At 36.2% G+C, this 25,930-nt stretch overlaps 1 protein-coding gene across 11 annotated transcripts in view; it reads left to right on the top strand.

Moving 5' to 3' along the window:
* Positions 1-25,930, top strand: part of KDM6A (lysine demethylase 6A) — a 168,113-nt gene that overhangs the window by 67,918 nt on the left and 74,265 nt on the right. For all 11 annotated transcript variants that reach the window (XM_031445376.2, XM_031445379.2, XM_031445377.2 and 8 more), the window contains 2 exons: positions 8,298-8,356; positions 14,573-14,693. In XM_031445376.2, coding sequence (XP_031301236.1) covers positions 8,298-8,356; positions 14,573-14,693 — 180 coding nt within the window. The remainder of the gene's footprint in view (positions 1-8,297; positions 8,357-14,572; positions 14,694-25,930) is intronic.

The following is a 25,930-nucleotide window of genomic DNA, read 5'->3' as shown; positions in this document are numbered from 1 at the left end:
TTATTTCTTGAGAGATCATACTTTTTCTTACCTAGTTAAGTGCAAATGACAGTCATTTTTGAAATGATGAAAATTTGCCAATCCTTTTATGACTATTAAATCATGCCATTATATCTTGACTATTAATCATAGTAATAAACACCTTTCTAATACTGATAATAAATAAAAACAACAGTTTGTCGTACGTAGCACGTAGAAATGGCAAAATAATTAAAAAGCAATGTAGGGGAGGAGAAACTTTCCTCTTACCCCTTAGGTTTGTGACTAGGGCCTGTGAATTACACTTAAAACAGATTAACTAGAAGAAAAAAACTGTTTATACATGCAGTGCATGTACATTCAGGAGAACTCAGTGATGAGTAACTTAAAGGGGTGGTTAGAACTAACTTGGCTAATTGTTTCTTTGGATTATCTATGTAGACTATCCTACCTTTGTAATTAATGGTCATTTTGTTTCTTCATTTTTAATTTTTGTGATCTTTTCTTTTGCTACTGCAGTAACTAGGATGCCAGCACAGTGTTGATTGAAAGAGGTGATACAGTACATTTGTCTTGTTTCCCTTCTTAAAGGGAGCATTTTAAATGTTTTACCATCAAGTATGAGTACTTCAGGTTTCTTTTTTTGTAAATAACAAATGAAGAACAGAAAGGAACTTCCTTACTCTAATGAAAGCCAACTTTTAAATATTTCAGTGTAAAAGTCAACATTTTTTGTTTACAAATACTTTTCCTGCATCCACTGAGAGAATTTTGTATTTTTTTCCTTCTTAAATTGATCTTGTATTTCTGAAGTAAGTTCAAATTGGCAATAAGTTTTTATCATTGTGGAGTATTTTTGGACTGGAGTTGCTAATATGTAGCATCATTGCATCTTTGTTCATAACTGAAATTGATCTATATTTTTTCTTTCTTGAGTTGTCTTTATCCGATGCCTTGGAGCTGGTTCTGCATCCCAAGAAGCTAGTCAGAGGAAGAGGAAGCAGGGGGCAACAACCCTTTCCTTTAAGGAAATCATGAGATTGTACAGAACCCTTCATACGCATCTCACTGGGAAGAACTTAGTAATTTGAGCACTTTTAGCTGCAAGGGATGCTGAGAAAAGTCCTTATTTTGTCTGATTATGATAATAGAATAGAAAACAGTAGAGAAAGTACATGTTGCAAAACAGACTGTACTACTAATACAGATTAACTCATGTTATTGGTAAATAAGGCAATTATATTTGTATGACATGAAAATCTTATTGTTTCACTTAAATTTTTTTCTAGATGTTGGGAGTATAATTAGAAACTTAACTACGAAAGGGAAAAATTCTCACCTTGACTGCTACACCGGTAGCAGTAGTTCTGGTAGTCTATATAGATTTTAAGAATATTAAACATGAGTACCTTCATCCAGGGCTCTTTCTCAGAAAGACACATCCCCAGTTTTGTACATTTCCCAGCTATTTTCATTGTCTCAACACCTGCCAGCTCTGCTCTACTTAAAGGATTGCCAGCATTCCAACTTCATTGTTTTGTTCATTTTTAATATTGACTGTGGCAGCCTGTCACCATGCTGAGCTTACTGCTTGAGTGGTTCAGGCTGTCTCCAGGTACTAGTTACTATTTTTGAAATCCTCTGGTTATAATGTTGCATAGGTTTTAAGTTGTCTTGTCCATAACTCTCTTTTATTTCTGAGTCCTCTTTATTTTTAATGTATAATTTTTTTTACAGCATGTGAGACATATCAAGAATTTTATGTATCATATTAGATCCATTGAGCAATTACCATGTGCTCAATAGTTGTCTTGGTGGTGGTAGATACATTGCCTCCTTTACTTCCAACAAAAATCCCAAGTGCTAGGTTAGTGTTTCACATGTATGATCTCTGATTCCCCAAAGTAACCCTATGAGATTGAGACTCAGTTAACTTATTTTGTGAGTTGATGGTAAGTGACAAGCCCATTCTGATGGCCTCTATAGCCTGATTATATGATCTCTGTGCAACACTATGCATTGGTTTTAGAAGCAGAACTTCTGGTCTAATCTAATGCTATAACTTTGGACCAGATGGATATAATGAGCTTTAGCAACCTCTTTTGCTGTATTATTATAACTAGGAAAACCCTTTTAAGTGTCCCAAACATAGTTCAGGCTGTATTAAGGAAGTGATTATGTATAAATCAGATCAGCAGAGTATCAAATTCTTTGATGAAAATTTGTAATATTTAAAGCTATTTAAATTAAAGCTTATTTATTTATTTAAGGCTATAAGAGATTGATTTATTCAGCAGCATACCATTCCTAAATAACTTATATATGCTAGTTACTTTTTGTAGGGATCAAAACATCACTTGGGTTCTATCTGTCTTTTTACAAGCTCACATTCTAGTGGAGTATATAAAGAGCGTATCTATAATAGACATGAGTATTCATTTGGAAACATGTATCAGAGAACCTAACATTATCTGTACTTGGAAATGTGTCAGATTAATACTCCTGGAAGGAAGAGATGAGTTGTGTTAAAGGATGGATAGGAATTTGCCAGATTGAGAAATGAGTTGAAGAAAAGATGGCATTGGCTTCTTCAGCAGAGGAAGCAAACATGTTTAAAGTCACAGAAATGTGTAAGAGTGTATTTTATTCATAGGTCTTTGCATGTCAGTTTGTCCTGATTGAAGTGGTGGCTGTGAGATTGAGAAAATTGAGCAAGAGTCGTAAAATGAAGACCGTTATAGTCAGACTAGGTTGTAGGGAATTTTCAGAGGAGTTTAAAATAGGAAGTTGTTTGAGTTTTTGAAAGCTCACTGGTAGTGGTTCGGAAGGTATATTGAAAGGGGAAGAGGGAAGGGGAGGCTAAAATTTGGGAACTGAGTTAGGAAACTATTGAAACAGGCCAGGTAGACGAAGGCAAGATCCTAAATTACCTAGAGAAAAACAGTAGGAATGAAGAAGGGGACAGATTCAAAGACTTTTAGATTGGAAAATGAGCATTGTGAATAGAATGAATTCGGATTACTGGTTGGGAGGAGGTGAGAGAAGAAAAGTAGGACTACTTTTTGGCTTGGCTGACTGAGATTGTTACCACTGTCTAAAATCTTCAGTACCATTAGAGCATCAGACTTTCCCGTTCAATGTAAGTAAGATTAATGGAGTTTCAGGCATCTGTAGTGTATGCAGCAGGTGGAGGGTAACCAGAGGGCATTTAGAAATTTATTCCTGGAGTTTTGGAATGCCTTCATTTCCCTTGCTGTGTATCACTGGCTATGTGGAATTAGTATCAGAGAAGAATAAGATTAAGGAGTTTTGTATTTTTCTAATAGTCTGGCTTGATTTTATTTCTTAGTGATATCCCTGCATAAAAATATGATTGTCTTCAAAGATGGTTAGTGGAGTTTGGGAGGTTTGGTGGTACTACAGTAAAATTGCTATTCTACTCAAAGATTGGCAGCCTTATAACAATATCTTGATAATCTCATTTAGAGCCTAACTAGTTGCCCTAAATGACTACCTTTGGCTGTGATTTTTGTCTAATAAAATTTTTTTAGAAGCTTGATTATTTTACAAATATTCTCATTCTTTAAGCTCACTCTCCCTTTTAATAGGAAATAGTTACCTTCTTACTGCTGTATGCTTGTAGGATACTGGGTCTAAACTTTCCTCAAAAAGCTCAAACCATGCTAAATAGGAAATAGCTGTGTCCTCAAAGGAGTGGGGCAGTATTCTGATCTTAATCTTACTGGCACTATACTATTGTCTTAAAAGCTTGTTTTTCCCTAAAATTGTGATATGTCCATGACTGCCACTCCAGTCCCTGCCCAGTCTGATTTTCACACAGGGTTGCTGCTTGTCGCTGTTCCTTGCAGCTTGGGTGTATTTGATGAGAGCCCACAAACTGACTGACAGTAGACAGATTAGCAGGAAAAAAGACAAAAGTTTGTTTACACATACACGCTGGGTTTGCTTAGTAAGGAGTAAGTCCCTCAGCCAGAGATAAAGGTTTATATGTAAACCTAACAGAACAGGCAGAGGCTTCAGGGCTTCATTGAGAAGGTAGGGAAGGTTCTGTTGGACTTTTTGATGCAGATGGGCAACCGAATTCACACTTCCCAGTGCTAATGGTCAGTATTTTCCCAATCAGTAAACTCCCTTGGAAGGGGGGGTCATTGGCAGCTGTAATTTCAGGATTCTCTGCTTAATTAAATAATGTTTGTTCCTGGGGCTCCTGATTGTTCATATGTTTTCAGTTTAAAGTAATTTTCATACCATTTTGGTTGGCTGTTAATTAATACCTTCATCACTCTGGTGACCATGACATACTAACAGGATGAGGAAGGAGAAAGGAAACATTATGCAAAGAAAACAAAAACTTTCCTAGAAATCCCACAGTAGAAGTCTGCCTGTCTCAGTAGCTAGACCTGTGTTGCATTTCCAACTTTTTCTCACTGAAAGTAGCTGGGAGAAAGGAGAGTTGATCAGCCAACAGTGCCTTCTATGGGATTTCACAGATTTAAGAAAATTCGGCAAGAGGAGGGTCTAACATGAGGTTGCCAACCTTTTATTTCATCTGTGTTGTTCTAAGGCTCACACTGTTTTTGTATAATTTAGTTTATCACTCTTGTTTTCCAATCCATTTTTACATAGATACGTTCATGAAAATGGAAGCAGAACCCTCAACGCCCTTTTCTTCAGTTTGCAAGTAGTCTGGGAAACCAGAAACAGCTAGAAAGAACGGAGCTCATAGTGTCCTCTGAGGGACTGCGAAGCGCTCCCCTCTCACATCTGGGCAATACAGCTTGGAGCTCTGAGCATTCAGGAGTTTCTCTAAGAATTATGTTGGGGATCAGTGAAAACACCTGAATGGACTCTGGTATTGGTGAAAAAATGCTAACTTAACCACATTGTTGAGAATAACTTGAGGCACAGCATAAAAGCCTTCAGTATAAGTTGACTGTAGTCTTACTAAGCTATATTTCTTAATTTAGGGTTGTGGTGGGTACTATAATACAGTCTAGGTCAGAGGTTGGCAGACTTTTGTTAAAGGGACACAGTAAATATTTTAGATTTTGAAAACCAAATAGTCTCCTGTTGCAAATACTCAGCTCTGTTGTTGGAGCTGGAAGCAGCTTATAGACAATAAATAAATGAGTGGGTGTAGCTATGTTTCTGTGCAACTTTATTTATAAAAGCAAGTGGCTGGCTGGATTTGGCCCATGTGCCATAGTTTGCTGACACCTGGTATAGATACCTCTAAGGATTTGGACTGAAGCAGAAGTATGTTTTATTAATAGTACATTTCCCAGAAAGTTACTCCCCTAACTCCTCATTGTAGGTTGAAGAATGACTATGGCATTTATACTCATTTCCGTATCAGTGCCTTTGCTCTGGTCATGGTCATCCTTTTACATAGATGCGTGTTTTTCAGTGGGGTTGCTATTGGCATTTTTGGTGAGATAGTACATTGGGAGGTAACACATCTTTATCATATAGCCATTCACACCTCCAGGTCACTGTTTCTCAAAAGATGTGTGGATTAGAACCCCTGGCTGAGATGGCTTGTTTTTCCTTCTCCTTAAGACACAGTACCCAAGTTCTACCTCTTTTCCTAGTCCTTATTATACTTCATTAACACTTAAATGTTTGTAGCTTGGAATGTATTATTATGCATTTAATTTCATAATTGCTTGTCATTAGATTGTAAATTCATTGAGGTTGGGGATTTTTGTTTGTTTTGTTCATCACTGTTTTCCCAGTGCTGATAACTCTGCTATGACTCATAGTAAGTGCTCAATAAATGTTTAAATTACATTGTCAACTGTTAGGGAAAAATGAGACCTCCTAGCTGAGATTTATAACTTACTGGTTAATAGGGACCATCCCTCATACTGATTCTGTATCACCCAGGGAACTAAGCTTAATACTGAGTTTAAGTACTGGGTGATTCAATTTATTAAGCCTTTGGGCATCTGCTATGTGGAATGCACAGTGCGTGCTAGGTGATAGCAGGGTATACAGAGATGATTAGCACTCCTGCCTTTGTTGCATTTTTGTCTGATGGGGTGGAGTTTAGTCAATACACAAATAACAAAAATATAGTACTTTTAAGTGAACTCCGGAGGCAGACCTAGATTCAGTTCCTATATCTGCTACTTAGTATCTCTCTCGTTGAGCAAGTTGCTTAATCTCTCTGTTCCTCAGTTTCTTCATTCTTTACATTCTTTATCACCTCCTAGAGTTGTTAGAACCTTTTAAAGAAAATGTTTTGCATAAAATTAGGTTCTTACTACTATATCATAATGTCACTTCCTAGAGACATTATGTTAAGGCCAAATTGAGAAGTTGGAAAGATTACCTCTGGGTTGAGGTGGGAGAAGCAGCAAAGCTTCATGGGAAAGATGGCATTTTAAATGGATCTAGATGGTTTGATAAAATTTATAAAGTGGCGGGGATAGGGATAAAATTTCTTAGAGGGGGAATGATGAACCGTGAAGAAGTTGAGAGAATGCAGGATATGGACTAAAAGCAGAAAGGTCCCTCAATAAACTCATATTTCCACCCCACCCCACCTTCTCTGAGCAGTTACCTCATTTGGTGAAAGATGCTATCTACTGTTACTCAGTTATGCTCTCTTCATCTCTCTTCCATCTCCCCCACCTAAGGAGACAGTTGTGTTTCAAACTTAGACTTTCTTGGGTAGAATATATCATGACTGTGAATTAACTACTCCTGTACTCTGAATACCTCTCCCTTCCAGCACGTGCACGCTTGCACGCACACACACACACACACATACAGTAGCTTGTATACTTCTTGAGAACAGGGGAAGTATATTTTAATCAGTTTGGCTTGTTCAACCTTGAGTATTGTCCTTGACACCTAGTACAAGTTCAGCTTATTTCGGGAGTGTGGTGAGGTGGTAAATGAATCATCCCAATTGAAGCCAGACCCAACTAAATTCTAAAAAATTTAAGTATGAACTTTTGAAATGGATGTTGTCTGAGATCTTTGTGAATCCCCACATTTGTGAATACCCCTATTGCATTTAATTCTCTCATTCAGAAAATTGGGGCTAATGAGGATTTAATGAAGTTAAATTTCATATTTATTGTAGTTTAAGATGTACTCAAGGAACATTTTCAGTGATTCCAGAAGGATATTTAGAATTCAAAGGAAATGCATAATATAGCCCTTCATATTAGTATGAAAAAAATAGTTGCATGCCAAAAGGTCACCCAGCTATTTATTACACTTTGGGCTTTAAACATCACTGATTCTTTTTTTTCCAGTCATTGAATAATAGCAGTTGTGGGATAAATACTCTTTTATCTATTTCCATCATACCTAGAGCAAAGTGACTCTGAGGTGAGGGATATTCTTCACTGTCTCTTAGAAATTCCCAGCAGGATTTGAGTCCCAGTTGCCCCCAGTTGTACAGTCAGCTGTACTGCACGCTTAACTGGCTTCCTTCCCTTTCCTGCCTCACTTCTCCACTCCCTTACTGGTGTTTCCTAGGGTAACTTACCAAATAAACCACTTACACTAAAACCTTTTGTCTCAGGGTGTGCTTCTAGGGAAATACAGCCCAAAATAGTATGGTAAGAAACATTGTATTATGACTTCACATTTTTTCACGTTTTAGAATATAGGTTTGGAGAACACATAGCAGGCACTCAAATGTTTGCCCCTTTTGAAAAAAAGGGAGTAGATAGCTAGTTTCCTATATGGGGGTGGGAGGTCACAATGAGTCTGGATAAGCACCTCTGTTTTGTATTGCAGAAGGAATCACTGATGTTTGTGGCCCAAAATATAAATGTCTGCGTGTCATTTTAGCATATATATATTTTTAATATTAAAACTTGTTCTAGGTTTGTATTGTGCATTTACTTTGAATTCTAACTACCTTCTTGGCAACACTGAACATAAAATTAAGTCCAGTTCAAGAAACAGAAAGAACCAGAGAAAGAATACAGAGATATAAGCAAGAGAGAATAGGATAGCATAGCCCAAGCATTTTCTTATTCCTGAAAAATACATTTTTATTTTAGATTTGCCTGTAGAATTCTGCTGACAGATTATTTCACGGCAGGTTTGATTAAAAAGAAATCACAAAATCTGTCTAGGTTGATTGGATTCTGTGCCATCTGCTGACTCATTGCTGTTATTTTGGTGTTTAAAAATATGTTATAAATACATTGTGATACAGGAAAAGGTTTTAATAACTTAAAATATCTTGTATACCATATTTTATATTAATAGCATCATATGCATTAGGTATAAGTGCTTTTCCTAATAGTCTTTTTTCCCTTTCTTTACAGAATGCTGCCTTTTTATATGGTCTTGGTTTGGTCTACTTCCATTACAATGCATTTCAGTGGTAAGTTGACATAAAACTAGTAACTCCAGTTGTTTCCAGTAAATGGCTTATTTTGTTTGTGTGTATTTTTTTTTGTCTGTGTGTGTGTGTATAATAGAAAATATTTTAATGTCAGTAAGCCTACATTTTTCAGTAATCTCTTGAAATTATTAGTTTATTCCTTCAGTGATACTGCCTCAGTTGCGATTATTAGAGTTGTATGTGTTCCTAAAAGAATCTGGTATAAGATTCTGATTAAAGACGACTTTGATGAGAAAGCTTTTAGAATTTCTTAGTCACTTATTATGGACTGGTGGTCCTCAGGTTATTTCAACTAGGGAATGACTATGCTTTCTATTCTCAAAGTCTGTGGGTAAATGATCTGTGATGGCCAGTATTTCCTTTTCAGACTTCTAGACATATTGACTGTGCCTTCCCTCCCACCTTCACCAGCACACCCACACATACACACCCCCACACACACTTGCTAGTACTTTCCAATTTCTAGTAACTAAACACTATATTATAAATTCTCAATTCTCTCCTGTATAAAATGGGAGTAATGATACCACCTTCAGAATCAGACATTAAATATAAGAGAAATATATAAGATTTTGTAAACTGTAAAGTATAGGTCCCTGTTACTGTGGCCTTTGCCCCATTGTTTTTCTGTTTACCAGACAAGACAGCAGCATTCTCTGTTGGAAAGAACATAGAATTTGAGTTCAAAGATTGGTATTCTGGTCTCAGCACTGCCACTTAGTTTGATCTTGAGTTAAATAAACTTCCTAGGTCTGTTTCTTCGTGTGTGTGTGTGTGTGTGTGTGTTTTAGGTACATTGCAGTTACCTACCTTTTCTGCTTTACAGAGTTTTGGCAATCAAATGAGATGACATGCATTCTGTAAACTGTAAAGCCCTGTGTAGACATTTTTTATTTGAAATGTATTTGACTTTGTCAGAGTCCCTTCTGTTCTCCATACTTTTAAGCTGAGTGAGTACTGAGAGAATCCAAAGGAAGGTTTTGGCTGTAGGTTCTAACCTTATCATATACCTGTTGGGCACCCTGAATATTTATTACAGAGCTTCTAAATATGCATTGGCAAAGATTTGATAAGATTTTCCTGAAAATGAAACTTCAGACATGAATGATGTTTCCCAGATACTCCTCTTGGTTTTTGATCATCTGTGAAAGCACCGCATTGTTAGAGAACACCTGTGTGTGTGTAAAGTATTCTCATCACCCAGGTCACTCATTTTCTTTATAAACTTTACAAAGCTATAATTGATCTTTGTAGATAAGCTTTGTAGTATTTTTCTTTTAAATTACCCATTGTTGTAGAACAATCCTAAGTGTAAGCTTCCTAACTTCATGTCCAGTATATCATATGTAAAATCAAGAGATTAGGAGCGTTTGAAAGTCTCTTAGATTTTTGAAGATCTTATTCATAGAATTCACAGTTCTAAACTTTTAGAACCAGAAGTGGTCTTAGAGATAACTTAGTTTTTCTCCCTTAATTTATAGATGAAGAAAGCAAGGGGTGTGTATGTGTGTTTAACTCAGTATTATGTAACTGTTTAATTGGTGACAGAAACAAGCTTATGCTCAGATTCCCCAGTCTAATTTTTTTCCCCCAGTCTAATTATTTTAGCTGTTGTTCTCTGTCCCCAAGTTTGCAGATTGATAGGTGGTCATTTTTTAATCAGTATTTATTAAAGTGTTCTCCTGGGCACGTTGGTATAATATTTATGGCCAGCTAGAAATGATTTATGTGAAACACAAGGCAAGGAAATCCACAGTTTAGGAATGGGCGTGTGTACCTCACACTAGCCAGTTTTCACCTGCCTAACTTGTGAGCTCCCCGTAGGTTGAAGATAAAAGCATAAAATCAGTAATGAGGTAAAGCCATCATCAGTCTAAAGTTGGATTGCATTAATAAGTCTGGGACTATGTCAAGTTAAAGGGCTTATAGCTACAGAAAATTATATCTTTTGATTCTTGTCTACATATGATTTCTGTATCCTTCAGTTGACTTAAGAAATGAAACTGAAATGATACAAGAATTATGCAGTGTCTGAATTAGTAAGTTCCCTCTGTTCTGTTGATCCTGTTCTGATCATCACCGTTTTCTCATGTCTTTAGGTTTCAACTCTGGGTGCTTTGCTTCCTAAAATGATATATTACACCGTCTTAATCAGTACCGGAAGTGTGTTTTCTCTCTTGCTGGTCAAATGGTTCTTTCATAAACTCTGTGCCGCAACTTTTCCTTTAACTTACCTTGCTATTTCTTGAACAGCCACAAAATTAGAAAACAGAGTAGTTGCTTGCTGAGTTTTAGGGTATAACCTTAACTGATAGGAAATTCCTTAGGTTAAAACTGTATTGTGTTTTATTTGGTTTTATTTATTGGTAGCTATTAATTTCTGGGAACAGTGGCCCCCCCCCCACCCCCCAACACACAAAAAGTTCTTTGGAATTTGTTGAAAATTGTCTAGAGAAGAATATGGTATGCCTTTTTCTTGTATTGTCAGCTCCAAGAATCTGCCTAGGATGTCTCACAATGTTCTAACTCTGGTACATTTATAATTTAAGTAAAATTGATATTTGGAAATGGTATCTGTTGACATTTAATTAGATTAAATATTTGATAATAATGTGTGCAGGCAACATGTGTATTGGGGTTGGTGATGGTGACTTAATTAAGAGCAATTTTATTAAGTATAGTTTTATCTGTTAATCTGTTTGTCTTGTTTCTTGCCATATTATGCCACCCATTTTTTTTCTTTTGGAGTTGATTTTATTGGCTAGCTTCTAGATCAGTTATTTGGTTAGTTTTTCCAATTTCAGTTGCAGCCTCTTCTTAGAGGAGCCTATGTCGGAAAGTAGTGGAGCAACTGTTATATCCTCATTGGATTTACCTTAATTATTCGGTTTTAGTATTATCAAACAGAGTCATCTGAGACCAGACTTTAAGAAAAGGTCCAGAAGGAGGAAAACATAGAAGCACAAAATAAAATGCACGCAGCGTAGAGCTTGATAGAACCAGTATCTTTAAAGCCGTTCCTTTACATGTGCATGAGAGCGTGCCCATGCTTTCACCTGTTCTTCTTCATGAAGGTGGCAAATTGCTAAGGGTACCTTGCACTGAACTTGCCTTTATAGTAAGAAACCTATATTCTTGGGTGAAAGGAATTGAAGTACATACAGTAATAAATGATTACAACTTGTAGCCATGTTTGTACATGTATCCCCCTGAAAAATCCTTGTCATTCTTTTCTCTCTAGCCTGTAACCTTTTGTGTTCCCATTGACCAATATCAGTATGGTTTTATGCTGGCAAATCTAAGAGCTACATAATTCTGTGCTAGAGGCATACAGTTTTGGAAATTAGCTTCCCAAATCTAATTGATAGACCTGGTAAAGAAATAGAGTGATTACTATGTTGACATCAGAAAGGATTAGGGGAATGGGATGAAGGTGCATTCAGAAAGACAGAAATGTTAACACATTACAAGTGAAGCTTGTCTAGGATTCATTTGCCTATCATTGTACCAATCATAGATGTTCTTAGTATGTAGGAATCTCTGCTCTCCTGTATAGTCATTGCTTTCGATGCAAATGTAAACCTAATATAGTTGTGATACCACTGTTAAGACTGAGGCTTGTCTGGCATGGAGTCTGACAGAAACTTAATATTTAATATATATTTTTTGAGCTATCATAATGCAAACTAATGCTCTTGGATCAAAGTTTCAAGTGTATTTCCATAAAAATAAGGTAGTTCATGTTAGCATGTGTTGAGTTTATTCTGTACGCTTCTGTTTTGAAAAAAGCTAGAGGATGACTAAGGCACTTCTGGTAAAGTTATGCTTACCAGTGACACATGGATTGCCAGAGAGAATTTGGAACGGCTTGGACTAGTAAACCAGCTTCTGGGAAATTACGGATAAAAGCAATAATTTTACAATAGGGGAGAGGAAAAAGCATCCCACTGTCTGCAGTGATGAAATGAAGACTGACTAGAGAGGGCAAAAGATCCAGGAGGTAATTAATATATTAGCAGATATCAATGTGAATAACCTAGTGTATGTTATTTCTAACTTAGTCTCACATTTAAGGTCTTCTCTGTTTCAACCTCAGATGATCCTTCCAGCCTTATTCCCCCTCAAGTATATTCTTTGTGTCAGTCACACTGTATTAACATTTCCCTGAAAATGTCTTGAGCATTTTTTTACCTATGTAACTTGATTCTTGGCATTTAGTCTGTTTGGTCTGCCTTCTCCTTCCATCTTCACCTTTAAAAATCTTACCCTGCTTGTCTCTTTGATTACTTCATCAGACTTTACTGGTTGTCTCATTTTGCAGGAACCTCTAAATTTACATGGGGTTTCGTGTGTGTGGTCAGGGGTGTGTGTCTGTTGTATGTATATGTTATTACTGATTTGGAGCTAGAATATTCTCCCTTTTATTAGTATGAAAATTTGTGGAATTAGTCCCTTTATCCCTTAAGATATCTCTGAGGGAAATCGCTGGACTCAGCTTTACTAACTTCAGAGAACTTAAAGTTTTAGTACATCTCTTTTCAAATGTACTAAAACTGTGCTAGGATGTTTGATTAATATCATTATTTTTACAATGGTTTGGTAAAGTTCTAAAGGAGGCCGGTTTTTAATGACTTCCTGGAAATCTTATTAAAAATGACCATTGTTTCAAAATACATTCAGTGTGTGTGTGTTTTTTTGCAGGTAGTACTATTGAAGGTTTAGTTAATTTATTTTTTTTCCTTTTAAAAATTGTTAACAGTGGCAAACAGTAAATGCCAAAAAACTTTAAACTGAAAGTCTATAGATGTACTTTTGGTGACATGAAAACTACATTTTCTAGACTTTTAAGAAGAAAATGCAAGGCTACTCATGCACAGCAGTATGTACTTCTTTTTGTTTGTTTCAGTAGACTGTGCTCTAGTATTTGAAAACTATATATCTTTATATCTTTTATAGCTTTAGGTAGCTATTTCTTATGTTCTAAAATTGTCTGTCAATCAGAATACTGACGCCAACAGAATTTGTGTGTGGGTGTTTGAGTCTAGCTTGTGCTGCAGAGATCATGTTCTTGCTGCATGTGGTTTGGTGAGATATGAATGCAGTAAATTGATGACCAAAATGAGAATATAGTCTGAGTGGTACCTGTTTTCTCCACATACTCTCCCCCTCCTAACATAGAAACACGTCCTTTTTTCCTTTTCTTCCCCTACCCTCCAAGTAGGAAGAACTGAAGAAACACACAGAAGAGAAAGATGGGTAAAAGTTTAGAAAAGAAAATGAAAATGAACTTAGATATATTTTGTTAGATGAGGAGAACTGATCAGTAAAAAATCTAAGGCGCGTCTCTTTCTACCCTCTCAACAAGCAGTCCAGTTTCCCTGTAATATCTAGAATATTTAAAAATAAAAGAGGAATACAGACTTCAAGGAATAGACTCCTTGGAAAAACTGGAGATAGCACACCAATAGGTAGAGAATAAAATGATTTGATTATAGAGTGGACCTAACTGCTGGTTAACACTAAGTAAAAAATAGCTGATGTGAGTTTGGTTAGTGAGTCGTGATGGTTATGGTGGATTTAGGGTGAAGTAGAAGGATGGTCTTTTCTACAGATGATGTTGGGGGCTACTGAATATCTATCTGTATAGAAAAAAAAGAAAACTGACTCGTACCTCACAGCATATAGAAAATAAGATGCAGATGGATTGTAAACCTAATTATGAAAGATACAAATATAAAGTTTAAAAAAAGAAGACTTAATTTTATGGAGTAGACCAAAAACAGAGTACATCCCTCCTTCCTCAAATACAGAACTGTCTTATCTGCCCCTCTCCTCCCTCCCCTAGGCAATTTCAGAAACAGTAAAATCAGTTATTTACACTGGGAATTTCATTAAGCCATAAAATATTATTTGAATGATTGTGAATAAATCCAACTGATCTTCATGTTCCCCTTTCATATTAAGTATTCACATTCAATTGCGTAAAAGACCTAGGTGCCCCTTCCAGTCTTTTCTTTTTTCCAAGAGTGATTCATTCACATCATTTTTTTTTTTATAAAACTAGCATTTCCTTTAAAACAGTGTTGCATGAAACAGAAGTTTTACTGTGTTATGAAGCAAAAATTCATCTAAGTGTTAAAAAATTCATGTAAGTGTTAAAAAAAGTTAAAAAGTGTTATGTCTGTATTTTTTCAGGGCAATTAAAGCATTTCAGGAGGTGCTTTATGTTGATCCCAGCTTTTGTCGAGCCAAGGAAATTCATTTACGGCTTGGGCTTATGTTCAAAGTGAACACAGACTATGAGTCTAGTTTAAAGGTAGGTTGTTGGTTTTTTCCCCAAGATACGGTGTTTCAATTTTGTGGGTTTTTTGGGGGGAGGATGGAAGGGAGTTGTTAAATGGTAGAACATTTAGAAATGTTGGAATTTATATTGGTACTTCAAAAGAAAATTTGAAAATTTAGATGAAAGGACTATTTATCAGCTGTGAACTGGAAGATATATAAGAGACATAAGGCTGAGTTTCAGAGTATAAAGTAGTTGTGATGCTAAGACATAGGTAACTAATTAGATCATTAAGCTTTTTTTTTTTTAAAGTTTTAATTGAGGTTTATCATCAGGAAAGGGGGAGGGTTTCAATCTCAGTTTGGACATCTGAATCACTCCACTATTAGTGACTGGCAACAGTAGAGGTCAGAAGCAGCTGCTTAATAATGTTGTATCTGTGACCCCATCACTGACCATTTATTTGTATGGGTCTCACTAGAAATCTGTCTACCTCTTTCAGCAGAGCACATCTCATATCTTAAATTATAAAGTAATCTGTTCTTTGCAAGTCATTTGAACTGCTGGTTTATGAGTATAAACATTGTTGGGCAAAGTAATACATTGTTGATTAAATATTTTCCTTTCTATGGAATTTAATATTTCTCAAGTGTTTTATATAGTTGCTTTTGCTATTTCTGCCATTCTTTTAGGTCTTACTGGGCTTTTCATGAAAATAGTACTTCCCTGCATGACAAAAGTATTGCTTTTTGAAAGGATAAGAAATTCCAGAAAAGCTTCAATTTTCGTGAATTTTTAACTATTTAGAATGGTTGCCATGTTCTGAATATCTCCACTGCAGATTGTCTTCATTCTGAAGGGTCAGGAGAGAGAGAGAGAGAGAGAATGATAAAGAATGACCTTACAGTAGGTTGTAATTTGAATTCACTAGAAAGGAACTACTGAAAAAATTTTTAAAAAACTGTATTCAGGAGTGCCTAATTGTTCTAGAGTTTTAAAATAGACAGTTTTGCAAATACTGTTTCTACCTTTCATGTGTTTATAAAGAACAGTGCTGATGGTATGAAAGAGATGCACAACTCAAAACAGTAAAATAAATAGATTGTGAAGTATTTAGATCACACAGTTGTCAAAGGTAAGTGCAGTTTCAGGAATAGACCCCAGGGCAAATGTAAGTATGTGGAGAATAAGGGATGCCTAGAAATTACCAGTTTTTCTCAAGCTTAGAGCAGCATTTCTCAAACTATATGATGGCATGTGAGTGGATTTGAAATGGAAAGTAAGTTCATATATGCCACTTTGCATATTTTGGCCTCCTCTTGGACATTCACAGTGTATAATAGCTAACAAGACTCTTAAAATGTCTTATAATACAAAATAAACTTATTTGAGCATTTTATAGAATTGTCACAATATGCCTGTTATGTGCTGCAGAAGTGTTTTTGGTAGCAGTTTGGTAAACATTGCTCAGGAAATATATTTGAGTAGGAAAAAGTAATCAGATATGTCCCAAATTATGGAATGTAACTATTTCTAAGTATCAGTACAGTGGTACCTAAAACAATTCTATGGATGCAAACCTCTGTTTCCATGAAGGTGGCAATATTTAAAATCTCCTTTAACCAGGGGAAACAGTGTTGGTCAGTGTTCCATGGCTATTTCAAAAGTGTTTTTGCTCACTCATGTTCAACAGAAACCTTCCTGTATATAGCTTTCATTTGCTCAGGCACAGGTAAAGGCTAACAAACCTTCAAGTCATAGCGATTTTAGCAAAACTGCCTTAAGTAAGTGCCGTCTTATTGTTTGGGGCCTTTCTTCCATTTATTTAAAATACTCAATGTCATTCTGATGTTTGTTTCATTTCAGTGAACATAGAAAAGAACTCTTCCCCATAATGAGGTTTCATTTGATTTTTATCTCAATACTGGCTTTAATTTAGGGCTTCTCTCTCCAGTATTCCTTGTCTATTTTCAGTAGAATTTTAGGCATCAACATTTTTAGTCGAAGAGGAGGTAGAGTTCAGTCATACTACTGTAGGTGCTTAGCGTTTAGTGTAAGTGAAAGTAGGAATCAGAAGGAATAGTATGCCCCTCTCCTCTTAGGTGGCCTCCAGTTTTCCTAAAGTGGACTGACTAGTATTTTAGCTTCATATGGATAGATGAGGAGCCTCTGATGACTTCCACTACATGAAGCTATTTTCTGGCACAGTGTATTGGTATAGATGCTTTGGACAGCAACTTCAGAAACTCCAAGTCAGGCTGGTTAAAATAACAGTGAAAAAGTAGTTTATGTAATGTAAAGTCCAGCCTTCAGGACTGATTGATTCCACTGATGTAAGATTTCATTAAGGATTCATTTTCTTCTCTGTTCTGTGTTGGCTTATTCTTAAGACTGGTTGCCAGGTGCAATCAAAGTGAGATGATTTCTTTTTCATATCTCATATAGAAAGGTGTTACAGAGTTGTGGTATAGGTGCTTAGTATAGTGCTGGCATATACTGAATGCTCAGCAAATGCCCGATTTACCATTTCTTAGAGAAGAAAGAGCCTGACTTCCTCTTGATTCCTTCAGGAATATTTCACTTTGCATCTCATTGACCAGAAGTAGGTCACATGGCCATCCTCATTAATTCCTCAATCAAAGATGTAGTTACTCTTAGACCAGTTATTCCCAGTTTTTGAGCAGGGCTCAATTTCCTAAGTATGCTATTTTGATCTAGTAGAAGATTGAAGGGTGGGTAAAAAGAGTATTTTAGTGTGTGGGTGGTACATACAATCTGTCCATTACAGATCAACTCTTCTCTACCTCCTTTCCCTCTGGGATAGAGGGGTATAGCGTATATAGTATGTTTTAGATGGTAAAATATTTAAATAAAATACAGTTTACTTTCGTGATAAGTTCCTTCTTTTCACCCACACATGAAATGCATCCCAGGGCCTCCTGTTTTATTTCTATCTCTGGTAAGAACTTTTCTCCCAAAATGTATTTCTGAAACAGATTCATTCTGTTTTGGTACTGTATAGACAGCTCTCAGAGCAAGCAAATTTGGTTTTAAAATTTGACCCTGCCATGAAACTATGTGACCTTGGGCAAGGTGCCCAACTTTTCCGATCCTCTTTGTGCCTGTAGAACTAGAATAACTGGACCTACTCCATAAGATTGTTAGAAAAATTGAATAATGTATATATGAAAGTATCTGAAAAATGAATGTTTTCAGCCCTTCTTTTTTCATTCTCAGTTTATCTACCATATCTAAAACTCCTCTAATTCAGGGCCAGTATAGACATTGTTTGTGAAATCCATTTTTCTTTCCTAGAATTTAAGACTCCAGTTTTTATCACTCTGCCCATCCTCAGAAATGTGAAGTTAATGCCCAGCTTACTTTTCAATCATATAGTGTTATTTTTCCATTCAATTGGCCAATTAAGATTTCATGTGTTTAGCTGAGTGGTGGAGATACCAATTCTTAATTTACTAACTAGTTTAATATTTAAAAAATTTTTTTACTATGATTTGTATTTTATTTTATTTTACTTTATAGAAGTATAGTTGATTTACAATGTTGTGTTAGTTTCTGGTGTACAGCATAGTGATTCAGTCATATATATATTCTTTTTCATTATAGGTTATTACAAGATATTGAATATAGTTCCCTATGCTAAACGTAGGACCTTGTTATTTATTTTATATATAAGTAGTGTGTATCTGCTAATCCCAAACTCCTAATTTATCTCCTCCTCCACCCCCACCTCATCCCAATTAGTTTAATATTATCTGAACCAGAGTCCATTCCAGGGTGACATTTCTACATGATATTTTGTTGTTTTTCTTCCCTGCTTTACATAATATCTCCCCAGGTGGGATTAGTTGCCGATGTACCTCTATATAATTAATTTAGAATTTTATTTCATTACTTTTTAATGATACTAATAATTGCTTACATTTGTTACATATTTGAGACAGTATACTATCATTACCTCAATAAAAGTACACTAATTTTGACAAATAGTTTTATATTAATGCCTCTAATTTTCATATCCTGGCAGACTATTAAAATTATTTCCTTCATAGGAAGCTAATGAATGCAAAATAAGATGTAATAACATCCATATTCTTCAATCAGTTAATGCAAATGCGTCTGCTTAATTTAATGAAGATTATATAAAAATTCTCCCTAATATTTACGTAAGTTTACCTGAAATATGTCAACATTAGAACTTTTTTGGATTTTTAAAGGTGGAGTAAAGAGGGTGGCTTTTTAAATGGGAACCTGTGGATAATTGGGTGGAATACCAGCATAAGTCCCCTTATAGTTTGATATTTGAAGATGATAAGTGCTGATTGAGGGGGATAATATGAAAGGGTTAGGAAGATGAGAATTACAGAGATGATTCAAAAGAAATGGGTTGAACTCAAATAAGACTTACGTGGTAGCTTGCCATTTTACCAGCTGCTTCGTGTTTCTTGAATGGATAGACAAATGAAATAGAAGAGGCTATAAAAATGATAAAACGCCTCTCATAGGGTTGGCTGGAAGCATTGAGGAAGGTAGGAAGAGGCTGGTTTTATTTGTTATCTTTTAACAGAATTTTCTTCTATACAAACTGACGATGCAGTTTTCTCCAGATTGCCCCCCCCCCCATTCACCAGTTCATTCAGCTTGTCTCCCCTCAACTATTATACCTGACATGAAACTTCTGAGTGAAATAGCATTTTCACTTTATTTTGTTTTTTAGCTTTACTCTTCTCTAGAAATTACTTCATTTCCAGGTATCTGATTTGATCTTACACCCTTTATAGGTGCAGGAATTTTATTGTTTTTTTTTAATGCTAAGATATTAAGGCAAAAGGAATAAGTAAAGGCACGATGATACATACTTCCTTTTAGAAACCACTTTTGGAATCTGTGAAATGTTCTCGTCTTTTATTATTTAACTTATTAATGTAGAATGTATAAATCATTTGTTTCGTTTAATTAAGATCGTAAGAACTCAATGTATTATATAAATACTTGCTGAGAATTTGAATACTGGCTATTTAATTTAAACTAGGCGTTAAGGCGTTCTGTAACATTTTTTTGTTGAAGCTTTAACAGCATATTTGTAATAGTTCACTTGTTTAAAGACAATGAAAGTTGCTATTGTTTCTGTATGTGTGCTCCTGCCCTATTTCCTTCATGATGCTCAATAGCTTAACTTTTCCAGATGGCATTTTGAAAATTCTAGGCTTTTAAATTGTTTTATTGAGGTATAATTTGACATATAACTTTGAGTTGGTTTAAGGTGTATATAACGTGTTGATGTGAGACATTGATGTATTACAATATGATCATCTCCATAGCGTTAGCTAACACCTTTACCATGTCACATAGTTATCTGTGTTTTTGTATGTGTGAGAATAACTAAGATGTAGTCTCTTAGCAGCTTTGAAGTTTATAATGCAGTGTTGTGGGTTGTAACTTCTATGCTGTGCATTAGATCAGCTATCTACTGGTTTCAAATTTGTACCTTTAAACATCACCGCCCCAGTTCCCACATTGGCAGTGGAACTTGGTTTCACCTGAGTGTAATGTCCCTGTTCCTTTTGGCAGAGGATGGTCATTGCTGTTGATTTTGTCTTCTGTCCACTTTCCCTTTCCCTTATTTATAGACAAAAATCTTTCCCCTGCTCTTTCCCTTTTCTACTATTCAACAACTTACACTGTACTTTTTAATGTTTCCTAGATATTATTATCTGGTATGAGGTGATTTGCTAATTGGTTTGTCTAGCCACTTAATAATGCCTTCTCCTCTTCACTCTGCCTGCCCAGTTTTGTTTTTTGCGTTTGATATTTCTGCCCTGAGTTCTATTACATACCTTCAAGTGTGAAGTAGTGTAAGTGGCTCAAGTACTTCAGCTCCTGAAGTATATGTTTGTAAAGGACACGACTACTCATAGATATGCAGTATCTCTAGTATCACATTTTTTTTCTAAAATGTTTGTTCCAAAACAACATTTGATAGTGCAGATTGTTGCATTATCTCCTTTATAAAATATATATTGTGTTCACTTTGTTATCTGTGTACACATCAGTCTTATTTTGACATGAACACAAATTGTACACTAGATTTAAAGAACTTGGAAATTAAGTCAGTCCATATTCTGATGATATATGTGCACAGATTAGACACATACTAGAACCAGTGTTTTAAAATTTCTAATCAGTTGCATACCTGTAAAATTTTATAAAACGTGATAGGAATGAGGAATTGGGAGACTAGGTAGGACACAGTTACAGGAAGAAAGGTGAGCAAGATATGTAGAATAAATGGGTTCTCATAGGATGGATGGATGGATAAAAGGCATATATCCTAGAGATTCTGAGGAGTTAATAAAGGAGTTAATTTATTAATGGATTCAACGTGAGTAGAGATTCCCCACTTACTGGCTTGAATCACTTTTCTTTTAACTAAAAGTAGAGGATAAAGTAGCAGCAGGTTTTTAGGATTGGATTCCAAGCCTCTGAATGGAGGTGGGTCATTTGGGAATATATCAAGTTGGAGGTACCCGAGGGATAGCAGATGTTGTAGACAAATATAAGTCAAGAGCCTAAAAGAAGGAGTGGAAATATAATTCTTAACATCTTCAGTATGGAGTGTCTTCTGTCTTACTTTTTTGTTAGAGGAATTTTAGGAAGAGACCAGGTTGTTAAACTTCAAAGAAGGAGCCTCTTTTTTGAGTGAAGATTGCCAGGATCCATTAGCTATTAGTCATTGGTGCAGTAAAGTCCCTTCTCGAAACTGTTGTAATAATCTTGTATTACAAAGAGAATTGGAAGAACTGAGTTTGAGGGCTTTGAGAGAACCTCAGTCAGATCACCTTGGCCAGGCAGTGTGACTCACAAATTTACCAAAACTTACAAATTTTAGTTCTGTATCGTATTTTCAGAGACCAAATCCCTGAAGTAAGTATCATCTCATCCGAAGACATTTCTATAGTTTCATTCATTTATCAGATACTATTAGTCTTAAATCATACTTTCAGAATTGTGACAATCTGTAACAATGAAAATGAAAAAAGAATTTGCCTTTGACTTGCAAGAGTACCTGACAGACTTTCCCTTTTCTCACTTAAATGGTCCATAAAACCCTGTTTCATAATGTAAACTTGTTTCCTCAGCCTGAAGGACCTCTTTTCTTCTCTCATCTATATCTTTTGGATGCCATTATGGAATTGTCTTTGAAACTTCTATTAGAGCATTAATTTCAGTGAGCCTTTTATTGAATTTTGTAGAAGCATAGCCATATCAGAGTGCATGACATAGAGTAAAAGCTGGTTGCCAACAGTTTATTCCCCTGTCTGCTTTACTTGAATATAGACAGAAGTATTGACTACACATACCTTGTCTCCAGAATCTTGAAGTAAGGCTTTTTGGGGGTAAGCACACAATTTACAAAGTTTAAAGAGTGGCATTTAACCCCAGCTGTGTTGGAATAATTTGTAGAAGCTTTTATCTGGTTCAGAGGATGTCATCCCCAACCCACTGAATCAGAACATCCAAGACTGGAAATGGAATCCAAACATTGCTCCAAATTAATAATTTATCTATACAGTCGTAATTTGTTGATTATGAAAAGTTATCTCAATGCTTGTCTTCAGGATTGGGAATACAGTTGGAGGGTTCTACAACTGAAAAAATCTGTCAGATAATCACAGACTATACAGCTGGAAGTAAAACACTTTTTTTTTTCATTTTTCAGTTTTATTAGGTAGAACTGTTAAAGTTTGACTGCACATATACAATATATTGCATGTAAATACATATACACAATATACTGCACATATTTTAAAAAATTTACATATATGTACTGTTCATTGTTTCTAAGAGCGTTTAGAGCTTTAACTTTTTAAACTTAAATAGTTATCAAAAGAATAAAGCCAACCACAAAATAAGAATTAATTCAAAAAGATATACGTACCACTTTTAACAGCAACGTTATTTATAATTGCCAGGATATGGAAGCATCCTAAATGCATATCAATAGATGAATGCATAAAGAAGATGTAGCATATATATGTAATGGAATATTACTCACCCATAAGAAAGAGATATTTTGCCATTTGCAGCCCTTCACTTTTTTTTTTTCCTTTTCACTTCAAAAACCAGAATTTTATAACTGGCATAAACATTACCATTGCATCAAAAACAACAAAACACCTAGAAATAAACCTAACCAAGGAGGCTACCCATACTCTGAAAACTGTAAAACATTGATAAAGAAAATTGAAGATGACACAAAGAAATGGGAAGATATCTTGTGCTCTTGGGTTGGAAGAATCAACAGTATCAAAATGGCCGTACTACCCAAAGCAATGCACAGATCTAATGCAACCCCTGTCAAAATACTCATGACATTTTTCACAGAACTGGAATAAACAATTCCAAAATTTATATGGAACTGTAAAAGACCCCAAACTGGCAAAGAAATCTTTTGTAGGTCTCCCTCCTCTTTCTTCTTTTTGTTCTCTTTTCTTATGGTTTGATAACTAGAGAAGTTCCTTTAACATTTGTTGTAAAGCTGGTTTGGTGGTGCTGAATTCTTTTAGCTTTTGTTTATCTGTGAAGCTTTTGATTTCTCTATCAAATCTGAACGAGAGCCTTGCTGTGGATAGAGTATTGTTGGTTGTAAGTTTTCCCCTTTCACCGCTTAAAATATATCCTGTCACTCCCTTCTGGCCTGTAGAGTTTCTGCTGAAAAATCAGCTGATAGGCTTATGGGAGTTCCCTTGTATGTTGTTTGTTGCTTTTCTCTTGCTAATTTTAATATTTTCCCCATATCCTTAATTTTTGTCAATTTGATGACTATGTTCCTTAGTGTGTTCCTCTTTGGGTTGATCCTGTGTGGAACTCTCTGCTCTTCCTGGACTTGGGTGACTATTTCCTTTCCCAAGTTGGGGAAGTTTTGGGTTATTATCTCTTCAAATATTTTTTCAGGGCCTTTCTTTCTCTCTTCTCTTTCTGGGACCCCTATGATGTGAATATTAATGAGCTTCATGTTGTCCCAGAGTTTTCTCTTAAAACTACCCTCATTTCTTTTCATTCTTTTTTCTGTTCTGCAGTAGTGATTTCCACTAATCTGTCTTCTAGCTTACTGATCTATTCTTCTGCCTCATTTAGTCTATTATTGGTTCCTTCTAGTGTGTTATTCATTTCAGTGATTTTATTCTTTAACTCTGGATATTCTTTATGTTTTCCAACTCTTTGCTAAAAACTTCTCTCTGTGCATCTATACTCCTCTTGAGTTCTCTGAACATCTTGGCCATCATCACTTTAAACTGTTTCTCAGATAAATTGCCTATCTCCTCCTCACTTATTTCTTCTGGGTTTTTATCTTGTGCCTTGGCCTGGGAGATATTCCTCTGCTGCCTCATTTTGTCTATCTTTCTATTTCTATTTTTAGGTAGGTTAATTACGTTTCTTGACCTTGGAGAGGTGGCCCTCTGTGAGAGATGTCCTATGCGTTCCGGCAGTGCACTCCTCTCTGGTCACCCAAGGGCCAGGGTCCAGCAGGTCCTAGTGTAGAGTCTGGCCTGTGTTTGTGGATTTCTTTCACAGGCTTTGAGATTGTTGTTTTCTTATTTCTGATATCTGCCCCCTGGTGGATGAGGCTGGCAGGAGGGGTTGATGCCTGCGCACTGCTGGGTGAAGCTTGGTCCTGGACCTCTGGTGGGTAGGGTCATATCTAAAGGTGTTTGTGGCTTAGAAGTCAGCTGATGGGTGGGGCTGTATTCCTACCCAGTATGTTGTTTGGCCTGAGGCTTCCCTACAGGCTGTTGGGTGGGGCTCGGTCTTGGTGCTAATGATCCTGTCAAGACTCCAGCCTCTAGGAAAGCTCATGTAGATGAACACTCCTGAAGTGTCTGCTGCTAGCTTTTATGTCCCCTGGGTGAGCTGCAGCTGGCCCCTATGTCTCCAGGAGACCTTCCAAAACCAGCAGGCAGGTCTGGGCCAGGTTCCTATGAAATCACTGCCTCTGCCCTTGGACCTGGTGCATGTGAGATTCTGTGTACACTTTCCAAGAGAGTGAAGTCTCTGTTTCCCCCAGTCCTGTGGGGCTCCTGGAGCTAAGCCCAGCTGGCCTTCAAAACCAGGTGTCCTGGGGTCTCCTCCTCCTCCCAGTGCCGGAGCCCCAGGCTGGGAAGCCTGACGTGCGGTTCTCACTCCTGTGGGAGGGCCTCTGAGACTTAGACTTCAGCTTCTGGATCGCCCCCATCTGGGGGATATGGGGCCCTATTATATTGCGAGCATGCCCCTCCTAGTGTCCTGCTGTGGTCCCCCAGTTAAAGAAAATCTTTTTTGTTACGTTCTAGTCTTTTTTTTTTTTTTTGATGGTTGTTAGCAGTCGGTTGTGGTTTTGTTGTAGTTAGTAGGAGAGGTGAGCTCGTGGTCCTACCACTCCACTATCTTGACCGGAAATCAGCTAGAAGTAAAACACTTTAAAGGGAAATAAAGTCTTGAAACTTCAGTCTTACATGTTAATTAGATCAACATAGGTCACCCCCCCCACCCAGAGATACCGAGTTCCTTATTCTACATAAAGCAAAATATTACAAAGTTATTTTGAAATACTGAGCAAGCCAAAAGCTTTTAAACAGAAAGTGACTTTGATAAGATGTCAATAGAAATGATAATGAATCGAACCTTGTGTTAAATTGGATCAGAAGTGCTCTATTAAAAGAAAATCACTATAACATTTAAAAAAATGTCTAGGTAAATCTTCTTGGAAATTAATTTTCTGTAGAATGCTTTCTGCCTTGAGGTTTGTATGTAGTCTTTGAACTGTAGAAGCTTCTGCTGTGTAGTAACTATTTCACACAGAGTAGTCTGTTTCAGTATTGTAATATTTCGGTGTGAGGTACAGATATTTCCTAGCTCTTTCTGTTGGTTGGTTGCACAGGTGGGTACTAGATATTTTACCACGGCATTTTCAGGTTTGGGGGCTGATTATTATAAATGATAGCTGTTTCTTCTGATTTATATGTTAATAGGTACATCTGTTTTGCATCTGATGTAGATACTAAAAATGAAACTGTGAGGTCATGCCATCCCACCCCAGTCCCTCATCTCCCTTTAGTTTACTGAAAGGCTATCGGTGGTTTTCTTTATGTGATGTGGTTTTGTGTGGCCAATAATCTTAGTTTCTTATACTTAGTAATTATTTTTCTAAGTTCTTTCATTCTCACATGCCTGTTTTTGAATATGTACTCTTCTGCTGAGTTAATTTTTCTATA

This window comes from Camelus dromedarius, chromosome X, assembly GCF_036321535.1.
Source record: "Camelus dromedarius isolate mCamDro1 chromosome X, mCamDro1.pat, whole genome shotgun sequence".
Taxonomy (NCBI): Eukaryota; Metazoa; Chordata; class Mammalia; order Artiodactyla; family Camelidae; genus Camelus; species Camelus dromedarius.
Note: the sequence above shows the minus strand (reverse complement) of the source record. Positions and strands in the feature narration are given on the sequence as shown.